At 54.4% G+C, this 15,441-nt stretch overlaps 1 protein-coding gene across 20 annotated transcripts in view; it reads right to left on the bottom strand.

Annotated features, from left to right (window-relative positions):
• The window catches only part of Ncor2 (nuclear receptor corepressor 2), a 135,662-nt gene that overhangs the window by 98,464 nt on the left and 21,757 nt on the right, over positions 1–15,441 (bottom strand). For all 20 annotated transcript variants that reach the window (XM_045132608.1, XM_045132609.1, XM_045132613.1 and 17 more), the window contains exons 3-6: positions 11,934–12,061; positions 11,065–11,242; positions 5,950–6,129; positions 3,274–3,387 (exon numbers count right to left, since the gene is read on the bottom strand). In XM_045132608.1, the coding sequence (XP_044988543.1) occupies positions 3,274–3,387; positions 5,950–6,129; positions 11,065–11,242; positions 11,934–12,061 (600 nt within the window). The remainder of the gene's footprint in view (positions 1–3,273; positions 3,388–5,949; positions 6,130–11,064; positions 11,243–11,933; positions 12,062–15,441) is intronic.

Consider the following 15,441-nt stretch of genomic DNA (forward strand, 5'->3'; position numbering starts at 1 on the left):
GCCTTCTATGCTCCCTCCCACCAGCCCTCCTCCTCCTGCCCTGCCCCAGAGCCCATGACCACCCTTCCCTTGCCTGGCCCTGTTGTGCCTGGATGGCTACCTACACACTTGGGGAGAAGTGCTCAGCCCTGTGATGGGGACCCCCTGCCTCCCTCCTGCCTCCACCTGCTAACCCACAGTGGGTGCTGAGCCACCCAGCTCAGGCTCTTTGCTCTAGCTGCAATGTTCTTCCGCCTGACTCAGGCTTCCCAGACTCCCAGTCTCACCTGGAGCCTTGGCTTCACTCAAGGCCATAGCATAGGATTCTGGACACAGGACCATAGGGAAGTGGTCTCTGCTGAGCTTGTCATGCTTGTCCAAGAACACATAAGCCACTCGCCCTCCACAGAAGATGGCACATGGCCCTGCTGCCCAGGCTGCATGGGACCCTCAAACCTGTCCCACCCACTATACCAATGGGGAGACAGAGGCTTGGACCATTGGCTGGGAGGGTCATCCACACAAATCTATGCCAAGCCCCCAATCCCTCTCCCTCAGCATCATGTCCTGATTCCACCAAGTCTCCTCACCTGGGGCACCCTGACCACAGTGCCGCAGAGCTCTAAAGAGATTTCAGCTGTCTTCTCTTGGGTTGCCTCCCAACCTGGTTTCCACTATACTCCAAACACTGCCCTAGAACATAGTAAGCACCCTACCCCTTCAGTTTATCATCCACATGTAGGGACAAGGCTAGCTCACCAAGGATGCTGGGGCATACTCATCAGCCCCACCCATGGGTGACCATGATGGCTCAGAGCTCCAGCAGGGAAGCTTCAGGCTGCAGACACCTGCCATCAGGAATGAAGGGCCACAGTCCTCAGACCCCTTAGATACTGGCCTCTAGGAGCCTCAACTATAGAGACCAGCATCCAAGGGTCTGTCCCAAATGATGAGTGGCTGGAATCAGAAAGCTACCACTGTCTGAGGCCACTAGACTTGTTGCACAGAGAACAGCCCAGTTAGGTGCTCTCATGGGAACCCAGGCAGGGCATTCTTGTGGGACCCAGGGCCACAGAGCCAGGCCTCAAAGCCTGGGGCTAGCCACTAGCGGACACCACCCAGCACCCCAATGCCACAGTCAAACCCACGTGCCTAGACCAACAGGCACAGCGCATCCACACATCTACATAAACCAAGATCATCCACCTGCTGTCACACACATACCCAGGCGGCCAACAAACACGCAGAACAGCAAGCACAAGGAACCATGCACAGGGTCCCCCAAACGCACCCCACTACTTGTCATGCATACACATGGCCTGAGGAGCACACACAGGTGAACACATGATCCAACAACCAAGAGGCCCCATGTCCCTTTGCTGGGTCACACACGCCCCAGCTCTGAAGATCAAAGACACTGTCACCTCCTGCCTTGCCTGGCTGTGGCCCACCTCAGTCCCTCCTCCTGCTGCCTAGCTCCTTTCCAGTACCACCCACCCACCCATCTGCCATCTGTACACCTGCGCCACCCACGTTCCCAGGAGGTGGACAGGCCAGGCTCAAGTGGAGCCCCACTGACATGCTCCGAATACACGACACTTCCACATGCAGGGATGCCCACGGGAAGCCTTTAGAGCTGGGCCCTGGTCCTCCCCTCAGCCAGCAGGAAAGGAGGAGGATTAGAGTTAATCCTATGGTTCCCCAAGGGGTTTCCTCAAAGGAGCCTAGGAGCCTAGCAGGCTGCTGGCAGCTTCAGGCTCAGTTGGAGCAGAGGGATGCTGCTCTCCACATCCCAGGCTAGGGAGTGCATTACCCCTTTGCCCACGCTCCTGCCACCTCCCACCTCCTTCCAGACCCGCTCATATGAACAGCAAGCAGGCTGAGGGGAATAAAGCCAGCAGAGGTGGGGGGGGAGCAACTAAGCGTTTCCAGGATCCAATGGAGAGTGCATGCAGACAGGTGGGGAACTGCTGAGCAAAGGGCAGCAGGAAGCCAAGTGACCAAGAGGCATGAGATGTGGCCACACCCTGGGCCATGGACTTCCATCCACTGCTGCTGCAGAGAATTGCATCTTTCTCCCCAGGGTTTGAGCCCTAAAGTCTTCATAAGCAATAAAGAATACCTATTTCATGCTGTGCCCAAGGCATAGAAAGGTTTGAGTAAAACACTCAAGACAACACAGGCAGGAAGTGGGAGAGATGGGATTTAAACCCAGGGCATCTGGCAAAAGACTCTGTGTGGCTTGTCTCTCCTATCAGTATGATTAGTAGAGCTGTTTGGGGTGAAACTCCTTAAGACACACAGTCCCTGGCCCCAGCCGGCTCAGCAGGCCCTACATCCCACTGCTGCTTTAAAATCCAGAGGCAGAACCAAGGCAGCCTCCATGGAACTCAGGAAAAGAGTTCTCCACTACTGTTGGAGCTCCAAGCACCACCTAGCTGAAAGATCTGGAGAGGAGACCACTGGGAAGGGTGACCAAGGCCTTGGACAAGGGGACCGACCATGGGAGCAAGGCAGGAAGGGTGGTTTTCCATGTGTCACACTTGGCTGTTTAATCTCAGAAGAGGACTCGGACCTGGATCTCTCTGGGAGTCAGATTCCTCATCTGGCTGGAGGCAGTCAATATCCACAGGTTTCAAGTTCATATCAGAGTCACAAAGCCGAGTGCACAGAGGATGGGGACAGGGAGTTCATCCCTTCCCAATGCTGAGCTCTGCCCAGCAGCGTGAATACTGGGCTCCTGTCAGGACACTAGCCTGCTCCTGATTCCTGCGCCTCGCCAAGCCCACGCTTCTTCCAGACCCCAGCAGTCCTCCAGCACCCCTGCTGCATAAACTATGCCTCCACCACCCTGATGGCTTTCAGAGAAGGGTCAGTAGAGGCCAAGACCAAAGCGTTGGGCCTTGAAGCTGACAGCCCTTGGGCCAAATACCAGGTCTGTCACATCCTGGCTGTTTGACTGGACAAGTCACCTCTCTGGGCCTCAGAGTCTGCCTGCATAAAATGGAAGTGTTTGCTGGTACACCTTCTTAGGACCAACTTGGCAGAACTGGCTGGTGAGTGTTTCTGTTTTTGTTGCTATTAGTGTCACCAGGCTGTACTGTGTGTGTGCACAGTGACTGCCAACCTGTGACAAGCTGGGCCCTGGAGCCCAGAGCTCACTGTCACAAGGGTCTCACAAGCTAGGCTGTCCTTCCCCACCAACTCGCCTCTTGATGGACGGGAGGGTCTCTAGGACTCCCACTATGGGACACAGCTCTGAAGTGACTGCATCTCCCCTCAAGGGGTGCATACCCGATTCTCGTCATAGATGATCTGGACAAGGCTGCGGTGCTTGGACTCGATGGGCGGCGGCGACACAGGCTTCTCGGGCTCCGGGGGCTTGGCAGCCTCCTCCTCCAGCTGTTGCTGCGGAAGGGGACAGCATGAGCCGTGCACACGGAAGCAGAGGGCAGGCGCCCTCCCCATGGCCACACACAGGAAGTCAGGATGCTCGCCACTTCCTGTGACTCACTTGGGGACTCCCTGCCCTGCTTGGGCTGCCTACTGACTGTGCCTCTGAGTCTAGGGCCAGCCTTCCCAGGGTCAGATCCTGCCCCAAAGGCAGATCAAAGACCAGCGGGAGCAGCAGAAAAATCTTTATCCCACTGGACCTTGGTTTTCTATCTGTGAAATGGGGCTAAGGGTCAGACAGCATAAAGAACTAAATGAGGTAACTGTAGCATGGCAGTTAGGCTGGTGAGCAGCTGGCGGTTCCTGTCCACCATCACCTCAGGCTCCACCACAACAGGCTGAAGGTTGTTGAGCCTGTTTCCACCCTTACTGCTATGCAGCCTTGAGAAGTTCCCCCAATTCCGAGCCTCCCAGTCCCCCTGTGGTAATGAAAGCTCCTGTTCTAGCAAGGATGGAACCAGATGGTGTGTGGAGAGCACTGAGCAGGTGCGGGAAGACTCATGGACAGAGCTTTTCATCCTCACCATCACCACCACTATCACTATCACCACCATTATCACCACCATTATTACAGTCATCACTACCACCATCACCATAATCACTACCATCATTATCATCATCACTACTATCATCATCACCATCATAATCACCACCCTCATTGTTAACACCACCATTACCAGCACTACCACTATCATCACAACCACCAGCATTGTTATCACCACCATTATCATTGTCATCACCTGTACTACCACCATCATCTGCCTGCAACTTCACAATGGATCACTCACTCTCCTTAGACATGGCATCTCTTCCTGCTGTTGGCAGCCTTCCCCGGAAGAGGTATGCATATCCTAGTACCAGAAACCTCAGGATGCTGGTCCCAGCCACCCAGGAAGCCATTCCCAGGCTGCCATCTGCTAAGGGAGCGTGAGTGACAGCAGATCACACTCTACTTTCCTATTAAGGCTACACAGCCACTGTGTGAGCAAGGGGCTTCATGATATCCAGCCAAGAATAGGGCAGGGTGTCAAGAGTGGGCACTGAGGGCCAGTGAGCTAGGCTGCCTGGGTTCCATAGCCCCTACTGGAAGCGCCCATGTGTCAGCAGAATAAAAGTGCAAAAAGAGTGAAGCCAGAACCCTAACAGGGGCTGAGCAACAGGTAGATGAAGGGGGCAGCCGGTGAGCATGAGCTGGCATGGACACAGGCCCAAGGAAGAAGAAACATGAGCCATGGCCCAGGTCATACCCGCATTCTTATTAATGAGGACTCTGGAGCCACACAAGTCACTTCACCTCTGACCCTGGGTGTCTTCTGGGTGAGTACTGGGAGGGAACAACACCAGGAGTGTTTTGCACAGCAGTGCACAGCCTCTGGAGGCTGGAGTCAAGGGTCAGCTGTTTGAAGGAAATTAACAGGCACTGCACAAGCCCATGGAGAAGGCAGAGCCTTCACATAATAGTGTCAGTGCTATGGAAATGGCCAGGAAATGTCTCAGAGACACAGAGTCACCAGAAGCACTTCTATTCCTATGACTTCACCCATGAGAAGTGAAAACAATCATTCGAATACTGGTACTTCCTGTCCACAGCACCCAGTGGCCAAAACACAGAAACAACACAGATCCAACCACAGGTGAGCAGGTACAATGGAACGTGGTCCAGTCATGTGATGGAATATCACTGGTTATGAAAAGGAGTGAGGGTCTGCTATTGACCCCTGCACGTTAAGGGAGAAATGCAGACACAGAGAGCAATCACATGTGTTCATTCATGGGAAGTGTCCACAGGAGCAATCCCACAGACAGATGCCAGATGCTGGCTGGGGTTGGCCTTCAGGGTGACAAAGATGCTCATGCAACTAGAGCGCATGTTCTGAATACCTATGAACTGGAAACTACAATGGCTCATTTTATGTTTTGGAGTTTTAATTTCAAAAAAAAGGAAGAAGCCAGGTGTGGTAACACACACCTTTTATCCCAGCACTTGGAAAGCCAAGGTTGGAGGATCACTGAGAGTTCAAGGCCAGCCAGGGTCAGCCTATGCTACAGTGAGACGCTACCTTGAAAATGAAGAGAGAGAGAAAAAAAAAAGTGTCAAGGTAAAATTTAGCAGGGAAGGGGGATCAAAACCCTAATTTAGGGCATGGTGGCTCACACCTTTAATCCCAGCACTTGGGAGGCAGAAGTAGGAGGATCGCTGTGAGTTCGAGGCCACCCTGAGGCTGCATAGTTAATTCCAGGTCAGCCTGGACACCAGAGTGAGACCCTACCTCGAAAAACCAAAACAAAACAAAACCCTAATTTATAGAGTGCTGCACCAGCCACTGGCCCAAGCAAACACCAACATGTTGGCAAAGCCCTAAATTCAGGTCTGGGAGACTAAAGAACACGAAGAACAGAAAATCATGTGGCTCCTGGGACCCTGGGGCGGGTAGGGCCAGGTTTGATCCTTTCCTCACTCTCTTCACCAGAGCCCCTTTAGCCACCCCCACTGCCCAACTCCTGCCCAGTGGCTACCTGCTTCTTCTTCAGCTTGGAGATCTGCTGCTCAACCATGGTGATCTCGCGGTCCACGCGGTCCATGCTCTGGATCAGCTCCTCCTTGGACAGCCGTGGGGGCGCCAGCTCCAGCTCAGAATCGGTGTGAGGAGGGCTGGGAGGGGACACAGGCTCCAGCTTGCCAGCCAGGCTGCGCTCCTGTGGGGAGCAAGGAGTGGCATGCATTGGCACCCTGGGTCAACCCTGGTGCCCGCACTAATGATCTTAAGCCATGACTTCAGGCCCCAGCACTTGCCCACCCATCCTGATAGTCCCCATGGACCAGTCACAGCTCTGTGACCCTTCTACCTCCCCACCTTAGTCCTAGCTGGTTCTTCCTGTGGGTGTATTCTGCAAAGAACAAAACCCTCTTTGAGTCCTGGCTTCAGTCCCATGCCTTCTCCTGGCCACAACTTTCCACTGCCCCAGACCTGGTATGCGACCCTGCCCTCACCCCAGCCAGGTCTGCATAACCCTCCTCAGGCTCACAATGAGGGGCCCATGTGAGCAGGTGACACTAACACATGGTACACATTCCTCAAATGCAAAGATGGCTGGGAGGGGGTGTCACCGGACAAGGGGAGGAACACGGTTCACTTTCTTGTTTTCCCTTACTTGCAGTGCTATGGGTGGAACCCAGGACTCCTACACAAGGCAAGTGCCCTGCCACTGATGCACATTCCCAGCCATCCTTTTTCTTTTTATTTTGAGACAGGATCTTACTAAGTTGCCAGGCTGACCTTGAATTTGCCATCCTCCTGCCTCAGGGTCCCAAATTCTGGTATGATAGGTGTGCCCATCAGGCCCAGCTCTTCTTTTCCATTTCCAGGCACTTCTCGAATTTTCTGTCATCAGCTGTTGATGCTACTCTTCCCATAAGGACCGTGTGTGAAAACGTGTCTTGTACAAGGACCTGGGTTTGGCTCCATCATGGCTTTCTTGGTCCTCTAGCTAGAATCGGGGCCCTGCCAGGCTGTGCTGGGCACTCTGGGAGAAGGAGGTTAGAAAAACAGCCTGGTCCCCAACCCACACTGCCCAGCCTAGCTCTGACGCCTCAGGCACAGAAGTCCCTGATGCTCCCTGTCACCGTTTCCCTATCTGTGCAATGGGGACATGGTGGCATTAATGTGTGTGAAGTGCTCAACTCAGAGCCCAGCATACTGTCAGCCTCCACAGTGGCAGCGAGGTCAGGCCTTGATTCCACCTGGGCTCAGGGCCTGGGCATCAATGAGCCAGCATGCTCTGTGCCACTCTTCAGGCCAGCAGCCACTGGCAGAGGAGTCTGGGCAATCAGTACTGCCCACCCTTGCACAGCTGTACGTGAGTATATGAAACACTTTATTCCTAAGGACAACTGCTGCCCAGGCAAGTCAGTGTACCTCAGTCTTAGGACTGGCACAGCCCACACCAACTTCCATCTGTCCCTTGGCCTCTGGGGTCCCTGTATCCCTTCCCCACTCAACAGAGCAATGACACGTAGCCAGGGTCAGGTATCATGCTAGCTTTGCCCCACCTCACTGCTGCCATCTGAGACATGAGGACAGGGGACAGTGCTGGGCAGGGAGCCCAGCCTGTTCTCCCCACACGGATCCTGCCAGGAAATGTCTCAGGGTTCTCAAGACAGAAGATGGCACCCAGCATGGAACAGGTGGTCATGTGTCCCACTCTGCTCCCCATGACCAGGAGAGGACAGGGCCACCCTGAAGCCACAGGCCACACCCAGCCCAGGAGTGGGCCTCCAAAGCAGTACTCACTGTCTGGGACTAGAGGGCATGGTGATGCAGACAGACAAAGGCACAGAGACAAGAGAGATAGCCAGAGATACAATCAAGCAGAGAGAGTGAGTGAGAGCATCTGGGAGACAGACAGGGGTGTAGGAATGGCCAAACAGTGGGACAAACAGGAACATGCTCAGAAGAGGTTCAGGGAGGGGCTTCCCACTTTGGGTACCAGCTGGTGGCAGCAGAGGCTAGACAGGACAATGACCTACTTAGGATTCAGGTCCCCACAGAGGGCACAACCCCCTGGCTGGACCTGAGCCCACCATGCCCTGAAGCACCGCTCAGCTGCAGGGACCACCTACTAAGAGATAGAGCAGAGTTCCTCCTGCCTTCCTTCAAGCAGAGGTGTGGCAGCGTGGGCTAATGGGGGAGGAAATAGCCCCCAGGAATCCCTGAGGGAGCACAGGATGATCTGAGGGGCAAAGCTGACGGCAGCCACTGCCTGGAGCCTACTCCCAACGTGAGTCCCCAAAGAGAATCTAGGTAAGCCCCTACAGGTCTGGGAGAGCTTGGTAGGTGCCACACAGTTGGTACTCATTCAGTGCCTATGGCCATCACAGACAGGCTTTCTCCTCATGTCTCCATAAAGGACCCACATGGCCTCCATTAGACCCCCTCCCCACAAACCTGAGCAGGTACTCCCTCCCAGGCCTGGCTCCCGGATCATGTACTATGGTCAGACGTTCACCCCTGGTTCCCTGTCAGCGAGGCCATCAGCTCAACTCACCTGTGCAGAGAGGAACAGACTGTACAGAGGTCACCAGCTGTTCCCACCCCGCCCACAGGAAGAGGACCTCGGGGCTCCTCGGCCACTGGAAGCATAGTAGGACCCCAGGCTGGGGACACGTGGAAGCTGCCCTGGTCCAGGCAAAAAACTGCCACTGGCCAGTCACCCCATGAGACTGTATCACTCACAGGACTTATGGAGAATACATGGAGGGGCAGAGGGGAGCAAGGCAGGTAATGGGCCAGGAGGAAGGAGGAGGCAGATGGAGCAAGGAAGCTGCAGGGAGGCTGAGAGGTGACAGGACTTGGGGTGGGGTGGACGGTACTGGACAGATAGATGCAGACGACCAGGCAAGAGCTGGTAGAGGGATGGCAGATGTGGGGAAGGGATATGGTGAGAGCACAAGGGTCATAAGGGATATGAGGAGGAAGGGTGACATTCTGGTAGGAAGAAGGGAAGTGGAGAAGAGGAATGGATGAAGGAGGAAAGAGAGGAGGATGTGTAGGGAAGACAGTCCCCACATCCCTGAAGAGTGAAGGGAACAGCAGCTGCACTGGTCCCACAGCCTCATGGTGGATATAGCCAGCTGCTTTGAGCCCCCTACAGCATGACCAGGCTATGAGGGAGAGGGAACAGGATGCAGAGCAGTAGGTCCCCTCAAGGATATAGCCAGCACCAAAGCAGAGACCCACAGGCCCCTTTGAGGAACCGGATTTCTTGCTGCCTGATGGGATGTTTGAGGCCAGGGCCAAGCGGTGGCCTGTTCCCATAGGACCTCCCAGGCTCTTGTTTGGAAGTAGCAGGCAGACTGGGAGCAAACAGTCCCAGGGGAGCAGTGGGGCACCACTGCAATCTAGATGAGCTGTGCAGGAGGTTCAGGGCAGCTAAGGCCAGAGGGATGGCCAAGGCGGGGCCTGGTATGTGCAGCAGGCAGGGCAGGGAATGGCTGATAGGACAGGGTGTGGTGGGGGTACGGCAAAAGGACAGAGCCACTGTTGGTAAGGGAGGGTTAGGACCTTGCATCATTGAGTTAACCTCCACTTCACAGGTATCAGTGACAGAGGGACAACCTTACCTATGTCCCCAGCATCTGCCCTCCCTGCGCTAGGCCAGTCCCCAGGTACCTGGCAGGGGAAAGTGAGACAGCCCTGGGTTTCTGCAGCCCCAACATATTCAGGGACATTCCAAGGACCATGCAGGCACCTTCTCCTCCACTACAAGATGAGGTGGTTTGGAACAGCTGTTCCCCCATAAACTCATGGTTTCTGAATGTTTGGTTCCCAGCTGATGGTACGTTGGGAGGTGGATCCTTGCTGGAGGAGGCGTGTTGGTGGTGGTGGGCTTTGGGGTGTTACAGCCAGCCCCCCCACTTGTCAGAACTTGTCTCATTCTCCTGCTGCAGTTCTGCTCTACCAGCTTCCCCCTGCCATCATGGAGTTTCCCCTCAAGGCCATAAGCCAAAATAAATCCTTTCCTCTCATCAGCTACTTTTAATCAGCTGCTTTGTCCCAGCAACAAGAAGGCTGGAGTCTGGACCATCACCTGGTCCAGTGTGCTATTATACCATACATGTGCATCTCTCAGCCAAGCATTCAACCCAGATGATGACATGGGCCACATGGGATTAGTCTGCCTCTGCCCCAGATGAGCAAGAAGCAAGCAGAACTCAGAGAGGGACAGCCCTTCACCCAGTGCAACATAGCGGCACAGTGTGGGTGTAAGAATCATATTCTAACCTCTGGCCTGAGGGCAGAAATGACAGAAGGCTTAGACCACACTGGGCCTAGTGATACAGGCCTGTAAGCCCAGTATGTGAGAGGTTGAGCAAGAGAATCTTAGGGTCAAATTGGTGAGACCCCATCTCAAAATGGATGCAAAAAGTTGGTTGGGACTATAGGTGAGTGACAGAGCAGCACCTGCCTAGCATGGGAGGTTCTGGGTTAATGTCCAGGTTGGTGAATACACAGGACACAGCTGGGAGATAGATAGCCCATTGATGCTTGGAGTACAAGCAGATGCCCCAGTGAAGAAAGGGCCCAGCCTTATGCCACATCAGGGACTCTCAGACCCACAGAACTAGACTTAGGGCAGCCCAAGACCTCTAGTACCGAGAATGGTAGGATTTGAGCAGGAAGAGGGAGTACTTAATGGTCCCACTAAGGACTCTGGGACTACATAGGTCACACCCTCCCATACAGGCCCATCTCCTCAGGGATACTTCAGTCCCCTCCTACCCACTAGAAGTCCCAGAGGCCAAGTACTGGGCTGCACTGGAGGACACCCTGCACCTCTGGGTTGCACAGACCATCCCCAGAGAGCCCAGCCATGGTGCAGCAGACTGCATGCTTCCATCCCAGCTCCCTGCTCTAGGGCCTCCCCGGCTCTCATCCCCTCCCTTCCCCCTCTTGTAGCCAGCTACAATGACACACACCAAGTCCTGCTACAAGGCCTTGCAAGTGCTTCCCAGTTCTTCCTATTGGCTCATCCCACCTCCATGTCTCTGCCCCTCTTCCTACATAGCACCCCTGCCCTGTCCCCCAGGCCCCAGCCGAGGGCAGGACCCTTATCAGCAAGGCCAAGCTGTACCTTGGTGAGGTCCTCAGACCCACTGGGCTGTCCTGCAGCCAGTAGTGGTGATGGCCGCAGTAAGGTGTCGGGCAGCAGCTCCAGGCGCGGGCGCTTGCTCTCAGTAAACTCCATGTCTGGCTTGCCCAGCTCAGGCAGGAAGGAGCGGGACTCAGGGCGCAGGTGGAGCTCCTGGGACCTGTGGGAGGCCAGGGACATGCATCACATGGGAGCCAGAGGTTTAGGACCCCAAGGCCCCACTTGCCTACCACTCAAGGCATCCTGTGCACCCTGCATGAGAAGTGCTCCTGAGGAGCACTATTCCCAGGTCACAGAGCAACGAGGACCCAAGTACAGCTCCATCTCTCTCAGAACCATCATGCTCAGAGATACTGACAAGAAAGGAACTGGTAATGATCCAGGAGGCCCTGTGGTAACTGCCCAGCACTTGCTACTCCATGTGGCCTGGGGATAAGCCCTACTTGATAGCTGGGAATGTGAACAAGACCCCCTGACCCTCCAGCACAGGCAGGTCTAACACTGAGACTGGGACCATGCAACACCACTCCTCACTGCCCATCCATAGTAGACATCACCAGCTGACACGGGCTCTTTAATCTAGCCTAGTGGCTTCTCAAGCCAACCCAGCAGGCAGTAGGAGCTGTCAGCCATATGGTCCTGACTGGTGCTCTAATCCTGGGCACACTGGTGTAGCCACCTCCCCCAAAGACATCTTGCCGCCTAAATCCACAGCCCATCTACCAGGTAGACCACAAACCTAGCCAGGGCTCCCTGCCATGTCCCTTCAAAGGAGCATGGCAGTGAAGGCCTCAGGCCTGTTTCCCTGCAGCTCCACCCACAGAAAGATAGCAGACATGGCATCTCCTCACCGTTCATTCCCGGGCTGGAACTCCGACAGCAGCGAGGGCCGCCGCCTCTGTGGCTGGATGATGGAGCCAGGTGACAGGTGTGAGGCATAGTCACGAGGGTGGTGCTGGTACTCAAGTAACCCCACGTCCTGTGAAAGAAGCCATGAGCAAATGCAGCAATGGCAGCCCCTGCAGCCCAGCATAGAGCCAGCCAGGAAGAGCTCCACACCTGCCTGCACCTTGGCACCCCTGGTGCCATGCCCATGTCCCCACCCACCCTCCAAGACCCCTGTCCAGCCAAATGGTATGATTGAGGCACCCCAATGTAGAGCAGGCCAAGAACCTGCTAGCCGTCACCCTATGATGCTGGCCTTCCCATGCAGCCTCAATTGGACCTGTGGCTCTCGTATACGGTGCTCACCCAAGCACACCCAAGCCTGAGAAGGCTCCTGAGTGTGGCCCGTGCAAGACCACAGGCTGGTGACAGCTTGAAAATCCTGCCCTCATGACTGCCCCTTTCTGTCAGCTGCTGGCTTATAGGGAGGCTAGGCAGAGGCCAAGAGGCCATGTACCCATGCTCACTCATTGCTAACTGCAGGAATGGTATTCACAGGTCTACAGTGTGTCAGGAGGGGGGACAGGCTGCTCTGTCCTCCTCTCAGCAGTGTCAGAATTCCATTAACCAGGCTCATTCTTGACCACACTCAGGGCAAGCTCCTCAGGCTATCCCATTCCCCATCCCTGGAACTTGACTTCACTCACTGCAAGACCCCTCCAGCCTTAGCGCCTCTTCTTTGTCTCCCACAGGCCTTTCATGGTCCCTCACTGCTCATCAGAATCCCTCAGCCTTGGAGTCTCCTTTTAGTCCTCCACAGACTCCTCAGTATTCATAAGCATGCTTCAGTCTTAATCCTAATCACAAGAGAACTGAACAACCCTTCCTTACATTTTAACAAGGACCATAATCACTTTTTAACATCCATTATCATCAGGGAGAAAATAAATATTAACAAATGAGATGGAACCTGATGGCCAGGTGTACCCTAATTTGAAAATTTGGGGTTGGAGAGATGGCTCAGTGGTTAAAGACGTTTCTTTGTAAAGCCTGAAAGCCTGGGTTCAATTCTCCAGTACCCATGTAAAGCCAGATACATGTGTCTGGAGTTTACAGCAGCAGACAGCCCTGACACATCTTTTCTCTCTCCCTCCCTCTCTCTCTCTCTCTCTTTCTCTCTCTCTCTCTCATAAAATTAAAACTATTTCTAAAAAGATAAAGAACAGTGTTGGGGAGTAGAGGGAGAGGAGACAGCCCTATCAATCCATTCTGTCTGCCTGGACTCAGTTACACTGTGTGCCAGTCAGTCAGCAGTATCTATCCTTGATACGTCTACAGAGAGAGTAAGAAAGACTACATAGGTGACTTAGTTTCTTGGCATCTTTTCTTGTCTTCTTGTTAGTTTTTGTTTTGTGTTCTGTTCTGTACTGCTGTAATTCTCCAAATTTTCTCTAAAAGTCTTCTCCTTTTTGTTGTCTGGCTTTGTATTTTAAAGCAGTTATTTTTGTAAAAAGAATGAAGGATGACATCAAATAGGGGTACTGAGAATGTATATAAACACACCCAGGCAGCCAGGGACAGATGCCAGAGAAGCGCCCTGGGAAACCCGCAGGAAAGTCTCACGGGCAGGTCTCTGCAGGCAGCAGCATGGGAACAATGTGGCAGGGCCTGGAATGCAGGAGTTGCTGGCCCCTGTCCCTTCCTCTGCATGGGTGCTGACCAATGGGTGTCAGCCTATGCACCCTGCTTGGGATCCTACTGCCAAGGACATCCTGCAGCGGGCAGCCAGGGCCGAGCCTCATATGGCTCTCATGGCATCTGTCACAAGGCAACTGGAGTGCTCCAACCAATGTGGGAGGACTCAGGAGAGCTACAGACCCAGTGTTAGGGGACATTCCTGTTAGGCAGAGACGGGGAAGGCTGAGCTCACTGTTGCCAGGTGCTTTGTCCCTTACCCAGACCCCTTCCATCCCTTTCAACCCTCCCCCCCACAAAAAAATACGCAGAACAGCTGGGCGGCCCTGTCCCACTCTCAGGACCAGCAGAAAGAGGTGACACCTCACACCTGTCTTGCTCCCCAGTTTGGGCACTCCTGCAGGTGCATGGAGGCCTTTCTGCAGCATCAAGCCTGGCTCCACCCAAGGTGTGGCAAGGCCCCAAAGAAGTTCTCTGGAAAATAAGAACTGGGGAAAGACTAGGGCCTCTTAACTCTCCCAGTCAGGGAGCCTCCTGTGGAAAGCCCATCAGTAACAGCAATAGCAAACTGCCTGCTGGGCAGGACCCAAGAGCCCCGTGAAGCAAGCCCTGTGCACGGACTTCCCAGAGAGGATGAGCAGCTGCACAGAGGAGATGTCTCCAGGTGACATGTTAAGGGCAGAAGAGATTGTGCATGGCAAGTTCCAGCTAAGCTGGCTTTTTGCAGAGGATCAGGGAGGGGACAGGTCACAGCTCTGAACCCACTTAAGCAGGTGGTGGCAGAAGGACTGGCTCAGGAGAGGTAGCAGCCTCTCCATGTACCCAGAGCCAGCACAGGAACATGCAGGGAGCCCCAGATGGTACACCTCACACCAGACGGAGCTGAGGAAGCCCATGGGCCACACAAAGCAGGTGAAGGCAGAATTTGGCATTCCTGAACTCTGGATTCACAGGTCACACCTGGAACAGGGGGCCCACCTATGCAATTCTTCAGCCTGGAGCACTGCTTAACCCGACCCCACATGCCTGGCCTGAGCCTCCCCTCTGAACCCAGGGCTAATGTCAGCTTCTCAGAGAGACATCCCCAGCCCCCAACTTAAATCTAGACCCCCAAACCCTCTTCCTTCCCTACTCTCTGTTCCCCAAGAAAATGTCAGCTCCCCAAGGAAGAGAGATACTTCCCTGTCTTTTTCACAGCTATCCTTCCAGGTTCCAGAAGAGGTGAGCATGTGACTGCCTGGGCAACATTTCCAAACAAATGAGCAAATGAATGAGTGAATTAACAGACCAAATGAATGAATAAAGGCATGAGTGAATGAGGATACCAAGACAGTACTGTCGAGGTAACACAGAACACTCAGGCTGCCCACTTGCTGGGGAGCCAAGGCCATGCTAGCACATGGTTCCACAGCACATGGCCAGGCCTGACCACGCTTTATAAACTGGAAATCACCCCGCCTGTCTTCCCCATGGGCAACAGCCAGCCAGCCAGCTGGGCCCAAGGCCAAGACCAGGGACAGCCAACCCCATCAGGCATTGCTGGCATGTGGCCTTGCCCGGCACTGACCTGTGGGTGTGAGGCTTGTATTCTGCACCACTATCAGTATGGCCCAGGGCAGGGCAGGGATAGTAGCTGTGGGGTCTACAGGGGATGTACCACCCTCTGCACTAGGAACCAGGCCATCCTGCACCCTGAGTGATGGGTGAGGGACAAGGGAACCAACACCCAGCTGTAGAAACAACTGGTCTGCACTGTCATGGTCACTGGAATCACATATC

The sequence above is a fragment of the Jaculus jaculus genome, chromosome 13 (assembly GCF_020740685.1).
Source record: "Jaculus jaculus isolate mJacJac1 chromosome 13, mJacJac1.mat.Y.cur, whole genome shotgun sequence".
Lineage (NCBI taxonomy): Eukaryota > Metazoa > Chordata > Mammalia > Rodentia > Dipodidae > Jaculus > Jaculus jaculus.